The 18,204-nt window shown below is 55.6% G+C and overlaps 4 protein-coding genes and 1 non-coding gene across 5 annotated transcripts; 3 read left to right on the forward strand and 2 right to left on the reverse strand.

Moving 5' to 3' along the window:
- Positions 1-1,543: 1,543 nt before the first annotated feature.
- LOC34623198 (protein GLE1) lies at positions 1,544-7,275 on the forward strand. The gene is made up of 10 exons (XM_026337629.1): positions 1,544-1,709; positions 2,504-2,768; positions 3,675-3,784; positions 3,901-3,974; positions 4,147-4,398; positions 5,508-5,630; positions 5,791-5,840; positions 6,237-6,333; positions 6,443-6,566; positions 6,926-7,275. The coding sequence occupies exons 1-10, from the start codon at positions 1,544-1,546 to the stop codon at positions 7,273-7,275; spliced, it is 1,611 nt and encodes a 536-aa protein (XP_026193414.1).
- A 407-nt stretch (positions 7,276-7,682) lies between these two features.
- On the reverse strand, positions 7,683-7,764 carry Trnas-uga. The gene has a single exon. It is a non-coding gene; the product is annotated as a tRNA-Ser (tRNA).
- Positions 7,765-8,368: 604 nt separating this feature from the next.
- On the forward strand, positions 8,369-9,919 carry LOC34624083 (dynein light chain 1, axonemal). Its single transcript, XM_026337630.1, has 5 exons — positions 8,369-8,432; positions 8,618-8,770; positions 9,203-9,402; positions 9,660-9,725; positions 9,839-9,919. Exons 1-5 carry the CDS (start codon positions 8,369-8,371, stop codon positions 9,917-9,919), a joined length of 564 nt encoding a protein of 187 aa, XP_026193415.1.
- A 1,210-nt stretch (positions 9,920-11,129) lies between these two features.
- LOC34624395 lies at positions 11,130-15,449 on the reverse strand. Its single transcript, XM_026337631.1, has 7 exons — positions 15,326-15,449; positions 14,655-15,214; positions 13,948-14,592; positions 12,934-13,542; positions 12,567-12,759; positions 11,658-12,340; positions 11,130-11,501 (listed from the first exon to the last, which is right to left on the reverse strand). Exons 1-7 carry the CDS (start codon positions 15,447-15,449, stop codon positions 11,130-11,132), a joined length of 3,186 nt encoding a protein of 1,061 aa, XP_026193416.1.
- Positions 15,450-16,161: 712 nt separating this feature from the next.
- Positions 16,162-17,816, forward strand: LOC113147356 (RNA-binding protein 25-like; the record flags this gene model as incomplete). The annotated part of the gene is made up of 5 exons (XM_026337632.1): positions 16,162-16,245; positions 16,583-16,622; positions 16,917-17,110; positions 17,455-17,607; positions 17,742-17,816. Coding segments are annotated over exons 1-5 (546 nt in total), but the record flags the coding sequence as incomplete, so codon positions are not given.
- Between the last annotated feature and the right edge of the window lie 388 nt (positions 17,817-18,204).

Consider the following 18,204-nt stretch of genomic DNA (forward strand, 5'->3'; position numbering starts at 1 on the left):
CCGCAGCAAGCAAAGGAAGAAGGGGGTTAAGAGGGAGGCAAAAAATCCCTAAGGATCCTGCTTTCCGAGCTCCACTCTTCCTAGTGCAGCGTGCCGCTGGCTGCACACAACCTTAGGGCCTGTCGTTTTTTCTCAGGCGTGCAGTCGCGCGCGCAGCATCGCTAGATAAATGACTAAGGGGATTCAAGTTGACGGGGGGAGCACACACGAAAAGAGCGACTGGCAAGTGGCCGTCGGCCCTCTTGGAGGAAGTGGTGGGTGGGGTGTATGGGGAGCCGCGAGCAAATATGTCGGGAAGCAAGGGGTTCCGAGGCGGCAGTACACGTGTGGAGGAACGCAGCCGTTCTGAATCATTGCGTTTCTTAGAACCTGTGCGGAAATCCGCCTATGCGTTGCTGGCGCTTGCCCTCGTTTTCTCCCCTCGCTTCCATTAGTTGTGTTGCTGCGAAGCCACCACTCCTTACCCTCAACGGCGCAAACGCCCCTTAACGGCCCCTCACCTGTCGCAAAGCGCCGACTTGAAGTCACAGCAAACAACCGAACGCCTGCTGGCATCCTTTCTGCAACAGGCGGATCACCAGCAGCGCAACAAGCCCAATTAACTTAGCACACTCCTCCTAGAAATTAAATTGGAGAAACGGGGGGAGAAACACATGCAGTGCACGGTGGCAGAAATTCAGTGACCCCGCCTGAGGCCGGGGGTGTTTGGGGGCCCCCAGGGGGAGCGGCGGGGGGCCCCCCGTGACGGGTTGCAGTCAAGCAGCCAACCCGTTGCATGCATGCGGGAGGAGCCAGCCTGAAGATGAAATTAGAAAGCTCTGCATCACACCGTGAAATAGCATTCTTCTCAACGGTAACAGCGGCACCAAGCGATCCGTAAGCCCTCGGATTAAGCCACGCGTTCCCTCCGAAGACGCATGCATGCAGTGCCGTCGTCAAATCACCGCTGCGTGTTTTTCCCAGCGCGATTGCCCATCCACCTGTCGAGTGCCTTCGAAAGTGCTGCTGTCTGACATGCAGAGGGCGTGAGGAGGAGGAGTAGTAGCAGCAGCAGCAGAAACAGGCGGCTTCCTCTGGCGTACGTGTCTTCCTTCAGCGCGAACTTTTTTGTACAGGGAAGCTGCACTACACCCCCAGAGCGTGCAGCAACAGCAACAACAGCTGCTGCAGCAACAGCAACAGCAACAACAGCAACAACAACAACAGCTGCTGCAGCAACAGCAACAGCAACAGCAGCAACAGCAGCATCCCTACCCTCAGCGGCAGTCGGCGAAACCTCTAAGCACACACGCAGTTATTAGATACTGCGCATTGATCTTATCTGGAGGCTGCTGCAGTAGCGGCCTTCCCTCTAGGGGGGCTGGAGGGGGGAGGGAGGAAGGTTGCAAGCCAGCACAGGGGGTTCCTCTTTTCTCGCTCATCATCACCATACACCGTCTTCGAGTGTCAAGAGGCGGACTGCTGCGCGCATATTTCCCTTCCCTCCCCCCTCCTTAAGAACTCACCCTCCCTAACAGTAGTTTTACGGTGGACAGATTTTCGCATGCATGGCGGTACTGGGAAAACTGGAGCCGCGCGAAAATGCAAAAATCCAGCAGCAGCAGCAGCAGCAGCAGCAGCGGTAGCGCGAGCTGCCGAGACACCGCAGAGGGCAGAGTACAGGGAGGCCGTTCGATCCACCAAAGCAGCAGCAGCAGCCGCTGTGCAGAGCTTTTAGCGCAAGGGGAGGCGTTAGATGAAAAAGCCGAACAGTCGAGTGCCTCTTGGTGTCTTGCAAAAAGCAGCAGCAGCAGCAGTAGCTACACAGCAGAAAACAGCGAAATCGAGCGAGGCTTGGAAGCGGCAACAGGTGTATTAGTAGAAGCAGCACCTCCTGCTGCATTTACCGCATGCCAGGGATCTGCTGCTTCATGTCTGCCAAATTCAGCCATGAAAATGCACATGCAAGGCGCTCTGGAATGCCGCAGTAGCATGCAAGCAGCAGCAGGATCAGCGAACTCTTCAGTTGAAACGGGGGCAGCAGCAGCAGCAGCTGAACGAACGCATACACTGGCAACAGAGCCAGAAAGAGCAAGCGCAACTTCCGAAGCTCCTCTTGCAGCACCTGCAACAGAAGCTGCAACACGTGCAGCAGCAATTGCAGCGCCTGCAACAGAAGCTGCAACATGTGCAGCAGCAATTGCAGCACCTGCAACAGAAGCTGCAACATGTGCAGCAGCAATTGCAGCGCATGCAGCAGAAGCTGCAACAGAAGCTGCAGAGACACCTGCAGATTCAGCTGCAGCAGAAGCTGCAGCACCTCCAACAGCAGAAGCTGCAACAGAATCTGCAACAGAGCCTGCGGAATCACATGCAGCAGAAACAGCACTTGCAACAGAATCTGCAGAACCACCTGCAGCAGCACCAATTGCAGAATCTGCAACAGAACCTGCGGAATCACATGCAGCAGAAACAGCACTTGCAACAGAATCTGCAGAACCACCTGCAGCAGCACCAATTGCAGAATCTGCAACAGAACCTGCAGATTCTCCTCCAACATCAGTAGAATCTGCAGGAGGAGCGGAAGCCGTGCAGCATTCAGTGTCGACGATCCGGAGAGGAAAGGCATCAGCGCAATTTGTGCAGGAGTTTGCTGCTGATTCTGCTGCAGCTGCTAGAGATCCTCGATCGAACGCTGCAGCCTCAACTGCGCTTAGTGCAGAACAAGTGAGAGCAGCAGTAGGGGGGAAGCGCCATTCTCCCGTTGAGAAGGAGCAACAAGAGGAGCTGCCTGAGCGGCAGGAAGAGGTGCTGCCGCAGCATCCGCTTCCCCCACTGCTGCAGATGCTCGCAGAAGAAAGCCTTCTGCACAGTGCCTTAGCTCGAGGAGGAGACTCCTTTAGCAGCGCAGCAGTGGCGAAGAAGAAGGCGGAGCTTGCCACTGACAAAACAGCTGTGTTTCACGTGCAGCAGCTACAAAAGCCTCACCAGCAGCAAAAGCATGGTAGCTGGACGCTGCTGGATCGAGCTCTTGCGGCTGCAGGCACAGCGCATCGGGGGATTAACACATGCTGCATGCGTTGGCTGCTGCGTATAGCTGCCGCTGCCGAGACAGCAGGAGCAGGAGCAGCAGCAGGAGCAGCTACGCCTTCGACGCTTCCTGCAGGGGTTGCTCCTGCTGCAGAGAAAGGAGCAGCTACAGCTGCACTTGCTGCAGATGAGAGCGAATCAGCAGCTACCGCACAGCAAATCGAGGAGGCTCCCCCTACGGCTGCTGCTGCTGCGGAGAGGAGGAAGACACCAGAGGCAGCTCGTGCTGGTGAAAGTGCCTTTAAAGGAAACATCAGGCGTCTCTTTCGCCTCGACACAGACCTATTTACTGCAGAGCACATATCTGGTGCTGAATTTCCAGCAGCAGGCACAGCAGCAGTAGCAGCAGCAAGTTCTGCTGCTGCTGCTACTGCTGCTGCTGCTGCAGTTTGCGCAGCAGCTGCACAGCAGCAAGTGCTTTTGACTTCACTCGCCGCGCGCGCCTCCTTCGAGGCTGCCAGTGGGAGTCACAGCTGGAGGAATTGCAGCAGCGAGTTTTGCAGGTTGCCGTCCCCTAAGACTGCAGCACACGCAGAAACGGGGAGGGCAGCAACACGGCCTAAAACAGCAGCAGCAACAGCAGCAGCAACAGCAGCAGCAGCAGCTGCTGCTGCTGCAGCTGCCGACCGCTTTTCCTCCCTCCGGCGACTGCTGGAAGCGACAAAAGACGCTAAGGCTGAGCTGATCGCTGAGCAGCAAGCGGAGGAAAAGGCAGGTACTTCGGAAGGATGGGCGAGAGCTGCTTTTGGGGAGGAGTTTTGCGGCGTCTGCCAGGCATATTTAAGTTGCTGGTGTCTGATGTAGCCTTTCCAGTGTATCTGTTATGTGCAGAACAAAGACGCGAGGCGGAGAGGCTGGAGGCACTCAGACAGAAGGCGGAGAGAGAACGCAGGGAGAAGGAAGAGGTTGGTTTCTGTTGCTGAGGCTGGCTACAAACGCGGGCTGCGACTGCTGCTGCACAGACGTGGCGTGTTGTGCTGCTGTTTTTGCGGGTAGAGAAGCGAATTGAGGTTGCCTCTTTCTGCTGTTTTGAGAGGGGTTGTGTTGTTTTCGCTGTTTCTGCTGTCGGTGCTGCAGGCGGCAAAGCGTCAGGCTTTGCTGGAGGAGCAGCAGCGCAAGAAGGAGGAGGAGCAGCAGCAGCGACGGAGGGAGGAAGAAGAGCGGAGGAAGAAGCAAGAGGCAGAGGAGAGGAAGAAGCAAGAGGCAGAGGAGCAGAGAAAACAGGAGGTGGAAAAAGCGCAGCAGAAGCAACAACTACAGGAAGCAGCGCAGACGGATGTCACTGGTATGGTGTATTGGGGAGAGCAAACAGACGGGAGCCATGCACGGGTGCTCACTTCTCTTTTTCAACTGCTTGCGTTTCTTTTTTGCGATCTGCATGCCCCTATATCGTGGGGATGGTGGCGCAAGGAGGCACCCAGGTTCACTCTCCAACAAATTTCTGCGTGTGAAATAGATGCATTTTGAGACTCCCACACTGCCTCATGTGTGGATGTCGCTCCTGGTGTCTGATGCTCTTCCTGCCGCTGCAGCATCTACTACTGCAGCCTCTGCTGCGGCAGCACCTCCTGCTGCAGCAGATGACACGCTGCCGTCTGCCTCAACACATCCATTCGTAGCAGCGGCCCTTCAGGAGATCGCTGGCTACAAGGAGGCAGAAAGACAGCAGTCCATGCCAACTTTCCAGGTGCCTTTCTGATGGTGCTCGTGCAGTCTGAAGTGCTGCACGGCTGCTATAGGTTGCATATTCTCAGCTCTCCATAGAAGCATCTACATCTATATGCATATATATACATGTCTACATCTATAGAGAGCGCTTGACAGCAGTTTCCACGCGCTTCACAGACTCGAGACGTGGGTTAGGGGTCAGCTGCCTACAGTTGCGATTGAGCGAGTAGAAGTTTGTTTTTTGGCACGCACTTAGGGTTTGACACAAGACGAGTCGAAGAAAGTGCGAGTGGAAGTAAAGGCCCTCATCAATTCATCTCTGAACCAAGTCGCCTCCACACAGAGCCAAGTCATAACCGTAAGGAAGGCTTTCCTCCTCTTGACGACTTTCTGAAGCTTTTGTCTGGCGCCATCCTGTGGTTGCTGCTGCTTGTTCACGTCCTGACATGCATCTGCCATATTTTCACGGCTTCTTCGACTTCCCTGTCTTGCCGTTCGACGCTGCCTCAAAACAACATGGCCTCTCGTGATCGATTCTCGCTTGCCACGCCTCCCCGGCGGGGGGGCAGCAGAGGAGAAAGATGCCCTAAGGCATCTTCTGCCTTCCTTTCTGTAGAGTGCTCTCTTTGTTTTCTCTGTGGCTTACTCACTTGCCTGTCCTCTTGGGTGGAGGGGGTGCCTTGGAGTGTGACGCTAGCGCAGCATCGCTCGGCGTCTTGTCTTGCCTTCTGGCAGCCTCCCCCTTCGTGTGTGTCTGTCTGTTGGTGCAGGCTATTGAGACGCTTCGTGGTTTCATTAGGGGGCCTCTAAAGCGCATGCCAGAGGGAGCAGAGGAATTTTTTTGTCGTGAACTGGCCAAAAGGATCCTTGCCTTGTGTGAACGGGGAGGACAGGTAGTCTTCACGTTGCAGCAGCATTGCGCCTGCCTGTATTTTAGACCGCTCGCTTCCGCCGCTTTCCCAGCCTTTTTGCTGCTGCTGTTGCTGCTTTGACGGCAGAGGTCCTTGCAAGTGGAGCTGCTTGACGCGCTCATGCGTTGCGGTGTCTGTACAGCTAAGTGTGCGACCCAGTTCGGTTTGGGCGTATGGTTATCTCATTCGAGGGTAAGCTGCAGCTGTGTCTGCTGTATGTGTGTATGTAAATATGCGCATGTGTGTGCACATGTATCTATGCGTATGTCTGTATATGTGTGTGTATGTATGTGTGTATGGCGTATGTGCTTCTGTCCGTGCTCGCGCCGAAGGGCCTTAAATGCTTGGCATTCTTTACTTTCAATCGTCAGCACTTCACGTGGGCTCTCTCTGCCCCTTTCCGCCTCATGCCTGTGCTGTATCCTCTCTCTCTCTACCGTCTTCATACGCCTTATCTCTTGGGCTTTTTTGTCGACGTGAATTTTTCCAGCAGCCCATGTTTCGTTCAATCCTTTTTCCACCATGCCTATGTCATCCAGTGCGTCTACGTCTCCAAATAAGCCTCTCTTTTTGTGCCTCCTACTGCAGTGTGGCTTCGCATGCCAAAGACTTTGAGAGAATCTTTCGGGCAGCTCTCTTCTCCGTCTGCACCTACGCAACCCCTTTCTCCCACCGAAGGACGCAGGTTGGCGAAATCTGCTGCCGCGGTAACAAAGTGCTGCTGGCGCTGCTGTTGCTGGCATCTAGCCGAAGCTGCACCAATGATGCTGCGGCTGCTGCTGCGACTGTTTCAGGGGATGACGGCAGAGGCCTTTTATCGCCTTCGTGGGCAATGGGCTGGGGAGTCTGAGGTCGATTTCTTCGACAGAATGGCAGCATCCCTACGCCTCTGGATAGCGTATCTTGTCTGCTCCCAGAGTATGGATGGATGTGCCCTGCTAGCTGGATATCGTGCACATGCGCAGTCAGACTATTCTAGCTGGCCGCTAAGCTAGCCAGTTCGGTAGCTGTAGTAAAACGCGGCAACAGATGTATATATATATACATATGTATATGTATATATATATATGGTGGCATCTTCACCACAGCATTTCGAGCGAAGTTCCACTTAAGCGTGTCTTATGCTTCCCGTCACCCCCAAGCACTCTGGCTAGCGCTGCACTATTTTCGACGTGTTTAGGGAGGTATTCGTTCACAACTGCCGTCTTGCACCGTGGCTTGCTGGCAGGCGAGTGGCCGCTGCGCGAACGCATGCGCTTATTGCGTGTTCGCTGCAGAACTAGAGGATGTCTGGCTGTGGGGGGCACGATTTATCAACATGCTATGCAGCACGTCGGCGAAGGCGGGCCGCATTGCCCCCGCCCTGCTGCTCGAATTCCTTCAAACGGCTGGCCATGCGGCGGCTCGCCAGTACAAGAAGCAGTTTTCCAAAGTCATGGATATTATTCGGACGTCAGTCCTGCCTCGTTTCGAGGCGTTGAAGCAGAAGAACGCAGAGGGCATAGGGGCAACGGTCACACAGCTGGCCCTCTTGGTGGAAGACTTTTACAAGAGCGGCCACGCTTTCCCTGAGCCGGAGGGGAAACAGATGAAGCAGAAGGAGAGCGAACTTAGCCAGGACGTGTGACAGACTGGCCCAATCCTGCGCAGAAAACCTGCCCGAACAAAAACTACAACTCGTTTCGCGATTTCCTTAGCAGTTGTCGTTTCCCCGTCCGCTATCTATGAAATAGAGGTGTCGTGCTCTCTGTTTTCATCATGAAAAAAAAGTTTCCCTGGGTTTTATATGTAGCCAGTGCTGCGTCTTGGCGATAAATGCACCCAAAACAGTGGTTTCCAACATGCGCGAGCGTTACTCTGCTCATGAGTGGTCACTGCTTCCCAAAGCGCCGCAGTGAAACGAAGACTAAGGAGGCAGCAAAAATATGCGTGTTCACAAGGCTACCTCTGAGAAGTCAATAATTGGTGTGTAGAAATCAATTCATAAGAATAAAGTAAGGAAAAACCAATAACAAGGAGGTCGCATGGGTCAGACGACGGCTGCAGGGCTCGAACCTGCGCGGGCAGAGCCCATTGGATTTCAAGTCCAACTCCTTAACCACTCGGACAAACCGCCGTGTCTGGGGTCGGTAGATGCTTCTCATATTCGCGCGGAAAAAGCAATGAGTTAAGCTGAACGTAACTCGAATGTACAAAGGCGTCAGCAACAGACGCAGTCAACCATTTAAACTCCCACACCTGATTCGAAGAAGAGCCCCTCCAAGCCCTGCGCCGTACCGACAAACGTTCTTTGCATGTGGCGCTTCGGCGACTTTCCGCAGCGTTGCCCAGATTTCCTTCCTAAAACATTGGTTGTGCAATAATTAGCCTCATTCGATATCTGAAACACCGATTTCGATGAGCGTTGACAGTCTTTTTTCCGCCCACATCTGTCTTGGGAGCCCTGGGGCCGCTTTTGAACGGGTCGAGTGACACCCCCACCCATGTACTGCAAAGTATGACAACCCAATCTCTTTTAAGTGCACCAATTTCTCGGTCCTTTGAAGATCGTCGTGGATCTTTCCCTCGGAGGTGGGGCTTCATTTGCCACCGACACTCCTTCAGAGATCATGCCCAGACACAATTCGCTCCGTAGGGAGAGAGCTAATAGATGAAAGGGAGAAGGGGTGTAAATTAGCTTACGTTTTAAAACTTCTGCTGTACTCCATAAACGGGGAAGAATGGCAAAGGCAGGAGGAGGCACGTCGTGTCTCAAGGCCATACAGCTTTTTGAAGAGAAGACAGGTGAGTGACCCCACCAGCACAAAGAGGCCAAGAAACGCAAGTGTACGCACGAAAGGCTCTAAAAAGCGTTCAGCTTTCTGGCTTTAGGGGAGAGGCCCCCTGTCTCATCGCCGCTTCCCTCATGGGCAAGTAGGCAAGGTAATGGCTAAACGCACCTAGCTTATAGTTTACCGTTTCTGATGAAGGGCTGGTGGCTGCTGAAGCTGAGGAGGTGAAGCTCATAGCGCAGCTCCCTCCCTTGGAGAAGATGGATTCCTCTTTGAATGCCCTTGTGGCGTGCAAGAAGTTGTCGCTGTCAACCAATTCAATCGAGAAGATTTCCAACCTCTCAAACTTAAGTGCGAATATGAGTTCCTTGCGAACAATTGCTGCTTCACTAGTTCTACCTCTACCCCGCTTGTTACATTCTGTGCTCCACTAAGGGCGCAAACATAACGGTGGGAGCTACATGGCCCTCCTAGAAATGGGTTGATGTAGCGCAATCTTGGTAGTAGAGAACCTGAAACGCCCTCCTCCCCACGCTTCATCACCGGCCATAGCCATAATCGCTGATGGGCGCTTGATACGCACCGCACATGACTTTTTTGAGAAAAAAATACTTCAGGCCTTAGCGATCCATTTGCCGGCAGTTACTGGCGGGAACGGTTTCCTCAGATCCGTGTGGACGTGTACTTTTGTGCCCTATTTTCCTGCGACTGCTGCCCCTCCAAAGCACCGCTTTCCCCCATCGTTGTTTCCAACCGGCCCGTCTACTGCCAATATTGCTGCAGAAAAGCTAGAGATCTTGTCTTTGGGTCGGAACGTGATAAAAAAGATAAGTGGACTGGAGGACGTGGGAGCCACCTTGCGGCAACTGTGGCTCTCCTACAATCAAATTGAAAAGCTTGACGGCTTGCAGCCGTGCGTGAAACTCGAAGTCCTTTTCATGTCCAACAACAAGGTCAAATCATGGGAAGAGATTGAAAAGCTGGTGTGAAAGAGGCACAAGCCTCAGGCAGGATATAAGCACGCATTGCCACAGCAGCACTTGGAGTAACCCTGAGAATCGCGCTCGTTCCTCTCTCCACAGGAGCATTAGAGCTCAGTAGAGTGCAGCGGACTTCACAAATTCCATTTCTCTCCTACTACAGGGAGTCACATGCAGAGCTTGGATACAGAGATTCCTGTGAATGACTCTACGCGGCGATTTAGAATGCACGGCTTACGGTTTGTGCTCTCCTGTACTAGGCAACCCTTCCGTCTCTGGTGAATGTGCTCTTTAAGGGGAACCCAGTCTACGACTCTTGCTCCACAGCGGTAAGGGATTAGGGTGGAGAGCCTTTTCTACGCAGAGCTAGGTAGCGACGGGAGCCTTTTGTATGCGCTGCTTTCCGAAACTCGCTCTGCTGATGCTCGTGACACTGCAGGAAGAGATTCGCTGCAGCATGCTTAAGCGCCTTCCGAAGCTCAACACACTCGACGGAGAAACCGTGAGCGTGCGCTTGTAGCTTTATTTGAGTTTTTTCGCTCGCTGGACAGCGGGTTAAAAACGTGTAGTGCTGCACGGAAGTAACAAGGCTGGCTGCTGACACACCCTCTAGACATCCTACACACGCTTGCGGCCGCTACGGAGCGTTGGCTGCCATAGCTTCGCCTGCTAATGCGGCAACACGCGCGGTGTCTAGATGGCGCTGCAGCTGCTGCCTCGGAGTGAAACTATGCAGGTTACTGAAGACATGCGAGAGCGAGCCATCGCAGCCGTGTCTGCGCCTTAGGAAAAGTGGTGACGAAGGACCGACTTCAGCGAGGCGTATTGCCTCTAGAGGATAGCCTACGGCCGCATGCGTTTCTAGTGGGCTCCTTATGGCGCCCCCAGCCACCCGTAGACACGCGCTCGATAAGGATTTTTCAAGGGCCAGATAAAAACTGCAGACCGCTCATGTGTAGATAATCCAGCGATCAAGGCTTGTTAAGAAGACTCTGAGCTGCACGCGGGAAAGGCTTACATCGATAACCGTAATTTGCAGCCTACATGCGATCCTTACAGCACCTGTCTACGCTCTCATTCTAGGGAGATCGCTGACGGCTGTCACCATGACGCAGAGAGCCCGCCGTTTCTACTTTGCCTATGAAGGCTATAGCTAACCGTGCACCTTCTGGTGTAGACGTAAACTGCAGTGACGAGTGATCCATGCATCAGAACGCCCTGTCACGTTGGGTGGTTCCTTCCGAAACATTTTTTCTGCCAGACTTTCTCTGCTACCCCCTCCCTCCCTTTTTCGCGTTGGTTCTTTCTCTGCTACCCCTCTCTCCCTCTTTCACGTTGTTTCTTTCTCTGCTACCCCCTCCCTCCCTTTTTCGCGTTGGTTCTTTCTCTGCTACCCCTCTCTCCCTCTTTCGCGTTGTTTCTTTCTCTGCTATCCCTCCCTGCCTCTTTCGCGTTGTTTCTTCCTCTGCTATCCCTCCCTCCCTCTTTCGCGTTGTTTCTTTCTCTGCTACCCCTCTCTCCCTCTTTCGCGTTGGTTCTTTCTCTGCTACCCCTCCCTGCCTCTTTCGCGCTGTTTCTTTCTCTGCTACCCCTCCCTGCCTCTCTCCCTCCCTCTTTCGCGATGTTTCTTCCTCTGCTACCCCTCCTACAGTCCTCAAAAGCCTTATCTGCGTTCCACGGAAAGGTTTCCTCTAAGGGCCTTCCTGCTGCTGCCTTCGTGATGAAGGAGCCTAGACCTCCTCTATTTCTTCTATGTCGTGCATCTCTCTTTCCAGGGGGCTTCCCTGGGAAGAGGTTCGAAAAGGCCTCTCTCCTCTCCACGGAAAGGAGGGAGCTTTCGCCAGTGCGCGGCATCGCTCGCAGAGTACTTCCCCGGGGGGGGGGGGGCCCCCCAGGGTACTGCTGGCATCCCCGTCGTCCGTGTGGTCGGGGGGCCCCATAGGCCTCTTGTTCGAGGGGCCCCCGACCCTCGGAGACAACAGATGCAGCAGAGGAGCTTCCCACTGCAGCAGTGCGCGACTGCAATCTGGCGTGAGGCAGCAAAGGCCACTGCACTGCCCCCTGGAGGGGCCCCCCCCCCGGAGGAGGGGGGGGGGCCCTCTCTGCCGCGCGGGAGAGGTCCCCAGAGTAAGGAGGAGGCACAAGGAAGGAAGCACTTGAGAAGCAAATACTGCTGGCGAGGGATCGAGAGTGCTCCCCCAGAATACGCGAGCACGAGCTACAAAGGCACAGTCCGCTGCTGTCTCTGCGTGTTGTTGCTGTTGCTGCTGCTGCTGCATTTCGGGTCGGAGTTGCTGTTGGAGTTGCTGCTGCAGCAGCAGGCGGACGCTGGTGGTGTAAGCGCGCCAAGCAGTGCCAGCCTTTTGCTGCCGTTTGCGTAAATCTGCAGTGACACTGCCTGAGAAGGCAAAGCCCCAGCCTTTCGTGGAGCCTTCGCTGCTGCTGCTGCTGCTGCTGCTGCGAGAGGGGCAGCAGGGGTGTAGATTGGCGTCTAAAACGGCCCTTCCGCAGAATTCCGCTACTGTGGCAGCAAGACGCTCATCAGCAGTCGCCGCGGCATCGCCTCCTCCATGTCTCCTCCACCTGTGAGCGACAGAAAAGGCAGCAGCAGCATCCATGGTAGCGAAGGCGGCAGCTGCAGCTGCAGCGTCCTCGATGTCTTCGAAGAAAGGCGGGTAATTCGCATGCAGCAGCTGCACGAACGTCTCCGGATCCAGCGTCATCTGCTGCAGCACTGCGGAGGGAACAAAGTAGAGGGGAGGTCGCGTTTCTTTCCGCTGCAGCATGGAGAAGCTGAGCTGGCGTGGCTGCTGCTGCCGATCAGCAGCAGCAGCCGCTGAACTGAACGCGCAAGGAGACGAAGGAGGAGGAGGAGGCAAGAGGGAGACGCCACTCGGCATGAAGCCTCTGACCGAGTCTTGCGCTGCCCAAAGCCATCCATCTGCAAAAGGATCAACACAGAATGCGCAAGCGCCACGCATGCAGCACTTAGCAGCACTATCGAATGCGAAGCAGGAGCAATAGCAGGAGCTGCAGCCGTCCCTCCTCGTTCTGGGGTGGGCGTACGACAGCAGCGGCAACACGGAGAGGCACTGCTGCTGCTGCGTCTGTGAAGAGTCGCTTTCCTGTTCGTTGAGCAGCAAAAAGCAGCAGCACCCCCTCCTGACCTTCGCGCAATCTGTAGTGGAGAGGGAGCCTTGAGGCAGCCGTCGCAGGAGCGTGCAGATGAGCAGCCGAGAGTGGTGCAGCTGCCGCAGCCTCAATCGCAGCAGCAGCTGCCGCATAGACACAGTCCATCTGCCGCTGCTCCTCGTGCATCTGTTCATCTTCATCTACGGCTGCGAGCAAGTCTTCTAGATCCTCATCCAAGAAAGCAGCATCCGTTGCAGCGCAGTCTTCGAGCGTCGTTCGTGCTGATGCTGCTGAGACGCTGCTCCTGCAGTTGCTGCTGGCGCTGAGAGGGGGGAAAGCTGCTTTTCCTGCTGCTGCTTTTCCTGCTGCTGCTTTTCCTGCTGCTGCATGCCAGCGTGTAGCCGCAGCGGCGGCTGCCTCGCGCTCAACGGGAGACCATTGCATGCGCCCCCCCCAACCCCCCTGCGTTGCAGCAGCGCATGCTGCACCTGCTGCTCGCAAGGCTCCTTTGGCGGAAGCGTTGGCATCGGCAGATCGCGTTTGCGGCGGCTGCGTTTGAAGTGTCTTTCTTCCCTGCTCCGTCGTGCAGCTCGTGAGGAGCCGCTTTCCATAGAGGAACTTACCGATGACGTGGAAAGAGGCGAGCTGCGCGTCTTTGCACCACATGGCGGCAGCTAGGATGCCAGCCGCTGCTGCCGTGGCTGCTGTTTTTTTTCGTGCTGCACTTGAGGATCTGTCCGCAGCACGTGTCTCTCGCGACTCCCCGCGGCGCGTGGTCGTTCGAAGCCACGCAGCGATCGCAGCAGGCGCTTCCCCCGTCTCCAGACAAGCAGCAGCAGGCGTCACGGCAGCAAGTCTGAGGCTTCCTAGCGCTTGCCGTAAGTCTCCCTTGCTAGCGGCAGCAATGGCGGCTACATCGGCTGCGGCAACTCGCGCGGCGGCAGCCGCCAAGCCCTCTCCCCGCAGATCCGCTGCTGTCTGCTCTTGAAGCTGCTGCAGCAAGCGAAGCACCTGCGAGCCGCAAGACAAAGGCAGCAGCGAGACTACTCTCCACAACTCTCGAGCTGGAAAAACGCGAATACATACACATTCACATACACATTCACATACACATACATACACATACACATACATGCACATGCAGCTAGGGAAGGCGGTTTGTTTACGGCCGATGCGAGAGGGAGCAGCAGCACAGCCTAAGAACGGCTGCGTCGAGGGTGCCTGTAGCATGACTGCAAAGGCGAGAGGCATGCATGCGAAAAAAAAAGCGTCGAGACAGCATAAACGCGCCGATACTTGAGTCTCCGTAGGAGCTCTCAGCTTAATGAGGCAGACGCCAGGGTGTGTTATGAGGTGGGGTGGCAAGATCTGCTGCAGAAGGCGTTGCTCTTCCCATTCATCGCGGAGACAGATCACCAGCGGCTGCGCACTTCCCTGCTGCTGCTGCTGCTGCTGCAGGAGCTGCTGCAGCTGCCGTGCAAACGTGGAGGAGTGCTGCAGCAAGGAAGCGGGCAGCTGCCGCAGCAGAACCACGGCAGTCGCGCAGTTCTTTCGTGTCTTACTGCTGCTGCTGCTTCTGCTGCCTGCTTCGCTATTGGCAAGCGCTTCGAGCGGCAGCGCGACTCGCTTGAGCGCCTGCGAAAGGAACAAAAGATAGGCTTTGCCTAAGGAGAGAGGCTCGCCTCGCAGTAGACCGCCTCTGCCTCCGCTGCCGCGTATGCCTGCAGAACCGTCAGCAGCAGACGCTGCACTTGCAGCAGCTGCAGCAGCCTCGTCGAATTCTATTACGCGCATCCCCAAGGAGTCAGCGAGGCTCATCAGTAGCCACCTCTTGCCGCTTCCTGAAGGTCCTTGCAACACACAAATGCATGCGCGCGGAGCGCCGCTGTGAACGGCGCCTCGCGCCTCCCCATCGACAGCCATGGCGCTGCACTGTGACTCCGGCGGCGCTGAAGTCTTCAGCTGCTTCCTGGGGGGAGGCTGTGCTCGCCGCCGCTCGACTGCAAGCGTCTCAGAAAGCCTCGCAGCAGCCTCAGGAGGAGGAGGAGCTGCCGCGTAAGCCTGCAAGAAAGCGAGCAGCTGATTCACCTTCGCTGCAGGATGCAGCGAAGGCAGAGCGTCGCCTCTCCAGCGAGGGTTGGAGGCTTCATACCAAGAAAAGCTGGTGCTGCCATGTTCTTTTCTCCCCCAGTCTGCATGGCGACTGCCGCAGGTGGCAGGAGAGAGCGTCTGAGGCTGCGATTTGAAGCGCGAGGGAGCCAGTCGGGTTCGGGGGGGAGAGGGGCAGCCAGTGTCTGTACACTGCGTTGCGACTTTCGCTGCAAGCAGACTGCTGCCGACCTCAAGGAGACTCTTACTGCTGCTGTGACGGCTGCAGCTCCTCTCCGATGACAGAAGACTGCGCAGAGAACGAGGCGTACTGCCCCCAGAGACGGATGAGACGGCTTCTTCCGCCTTGCTCTTCGCGCTTCTTGAGCTCGACATGCGCCTTCCAGAAGCGCCTGCCTTGCGCGTGACGCCTCCATTTTCGCCGCTTCGCGCAGCTGCCAAGGACTGTTTGCGTCGTACAGACTGTTCTCGGGATGGCGTGCGCGTTTGGCTGCGAGAGCTGCTGCTGCTGCTTGGGCTGCTGCTGCTACCAAGAGCACCTTCTGCCTCAGAGTCTTTCGTCGTAGGGCCCTTGCTGAGGTGATGAAACGGGAAGCCTCTACGCCTTCGAGGCGGTGAAGTAGCTGCAGTCAGATCAATTAAGGGCACCTCTTCTGCGTTGCTCTTCAGGCTGGCAGCGGCGAACGCCATGGCTGCATCCTGCGTTCTGAGCTGTGTGTTGACGCTGCTGCTGCGAAGGGGTTCAGTCCGGCGCCTACTCTGCAGGGGTAGAGGGCCAGGAGTTTCTGCTGTAATCGCCAGCTAGGCATGTTGTTGCTGCTGCTGTTGTTGATTTTGGCGCTGTCGATGCTGTCGTTGTTAATGTTGATGCTGTTGTTAATGTTGACGCTGATGCTGTTGTTAGTGTTGATGCTGTTGCTGATGCTGCTCATCGTAGTGTAGGGCATACAGCCTCTGTATCTGCCAGCTTTTACCGTCCTCGGAGGTTTCGCCGCACGAGAAACCCTCAGATACAGCTCTTTGGTCGAAGCACGGCTGAAGGCGACACACGGATGAGCTGTATGTACAGCAGCGGGAGGGCGTGCGGCGGCTGCGGCGGGTGCGCGTCTTCCTTTCTGCTCGTTTTGGTGTTTTTCCAGCTGCAAAAACGTCTCGATTTCCAGAATCAATAGGCGTGAAGCACTGAGAGAAGCAAGGGGCGTGCAGCGGGGTGAGTGGGACTGGGTGGGGTTGTTGGTGCATGCGCATTTTTGCAGCCGCGCGGCAGTGGCTGCGGCTGCAGCGCTTGCGAGGGCAGCAGGAACACCACGCGCTTCCACCCCTGATTTCTGATGCTTCTTTGAGGAAATTGTGTAGCCGTTAGTCTTAATCCGGTGGCAGCAGCAGCTGCTGCAAGCGTGGGCAAACACAGAGGCAGCGGCAGGCCGAAGCCTCCGAGGCGGTTTTTTGGCTGGTTGTGAAGCAGTTCCCCGCGAAGAGGCGCACTCTCAGCACAGCGCAATCAATACTCTGCGCAGCAACATGCAGCCTTTCGGAGGAATGCCTCCCGGTCTGATGGGCATGAGACCCCTAGCGCCTGCTGCGGCGATGATGGCAGCTGCGCAGGTGAGGTTCCCCCTTCTCGATGGATGTTGGCGGAAGTGCAGCGCTGAGTAGGCTAGCCTTCTTCGGAGAGCTGCAGCGGTGTCTTACAGGGGGCGGCGAAGCTGGGAAGGCCAAAGGCAGCGCCGCCGACTTGCGAGGCGCAGTCTCTCCTTCGCTGTGCGCGGGATGTTTCTGGGGGTTGCAAGACTGCTGCTGCCGCTGTGGGGGAGATTCGCGATCTGGCCATGCTCTGCGTGGGGAGACGAGGCAGCAGCTCTCGCAAGGAAACTCTCAGGAGAGGCTTCTTTGGTGCAGTCAGGGTGCCCTCCTGGTGGTGCCACTGTGCTGTGCTGTGCAGGCTTACGGCATGCCCCCGTATCAGCTGCCAGGCATGACGCGTAAGGGACTGCTCTTGAACTGCTCGCGCCTTTTTGGCCATAGATGCATGTTCCTTCAATTCCTCACGCACGCCGAGACATATATTCATGTATATGTATATCGCGTCTGCAACGCGCTCCCTCAGCTGCGTATTCGGCATTCATACAGCATGCCCTTGTGCTTTTCCGATTTTGTTTGGACCTGCGTTGCACGCTCTCAAGCCCTCTCTCTCTCACCGCCTCGCGGTGTTGGACGTCGATCAGATCCTCCCTCGTGTTTCTGTTTTCTGTTTTTCCGTTTTTCTGCGTTTACAGCAATTGGAACGCCTATGGGAACCTCCATGGCTTATGGAATGCCGCCAGCCATGATGCCCCCGCAGCGTCCAGCCATGCCGTCTGTACAGCAGCCGCAGCAGCAACAGCAACAGCAGCAGCAGCGGTCGAGCACTCTATACATTGGGAATATTACGAAGCATGCAGACAACGATTTCATGAGGAATCTTCTCGCGGTATCTATGAGCTGCTCTTGCCGCTGCTACTGCCCATATGTGGCTTGCACTGACGACTGCAGCCGCTGCTGCACTCGTGCTGCTGCTGACAGAGCAGCGTGGCTTGGCTCTATAAGACGGCTCCTTGCACTCTGCGCTTCTGCTCGCGTTGCTTCGCCGCTGCCGGGGGGTCCAGTAGGGGGGTGAGAAGGCTTGAACGGGCGTTTTTCCTCTTGTTTTCGGCAATGGCTGCCTATCGTTTTACGGCGTCCTGTGTGTGAATTTTTCGCCTTTTTTCATGTATTTTTTTGTCTATTTTGCGTAATTTTGTGTATTCGCGTGTGTGTATATGCTGCTCGCTTCAGGAATTCGGGCGCGTGCTGCGATGGAACAGGCAGAGCGATCCGGTGTCTGGACAGCTGGCGGCTTTTGGTTTCTGCGAGTTTGCAGATCCTCTCGGAGCAGCCAAGTGCATTGCGTGCCTTGCTGGCCTCAAGCTGCAAGGCAGAGCGCTTGTTGTACGTCGAAACGCAGAGGGATGAGGGTGGGAAGTGAAGAGGGGGCATCCCTTGGCGCAGTCTGCTAGGGGAGAAACTCTTCCGATGTCATGCGCTGCAAGACCAAGGCTTTACTCTTCTTTGGTCGTGTGCAGGTAAACTGCAACGATAAGGTCCGTGGAGAGATCGCAAAAGTCACGGAAGAACGGATTCAGGCAACCATGCGAGCTGTAAGTATGCACTTGTGTACGTGTATGTGTATGCGTAAACTGTGTGTGTATGCGTAAACTGTGTGTGTATGCGTAAACTGTGTGTGTGTTTGCGTAAACTGTGTGTGTATGCGTAAACTGTGTGTGTATGCGTAAACTGTGTGTGTTTGCGTAAACTGGGTGTGTATGCGTAAACTGTGTGTGTATGCGTAAACTGTGTGTGTATGCGTAAACTGTATGTGTATGCGTAAACTGTGTGTGTTTGCGTAAACTGTGTGTGTATGCGTAAACTGTGTGTGTTTGCGTAAACTGTGTGTGTATGCGTAAACTGTGTGTGTATGCGTAAACTGTGTGTGTATGCGTAAACTGTGTGTGTGTATGCGTAAACTGTGTGTGTATGCGTAAACTG

This window comes from Cyclospora cayetanensis, unplaced genomic scaffold (assembly GCF_002999335.1).
Source record: "Cyclospora cayetanensis isolate NF1_C8 unplaced genomic scaffold, CcayRef3 CcayRef3_contig_197, whole genome shotgun sequence".
NCBI lineage: Eukaryota > Apicomplexa > Conoidasida > Eucoccidiorida > Eimeriidae > Cyclospora > Cyclospora cayetanensis.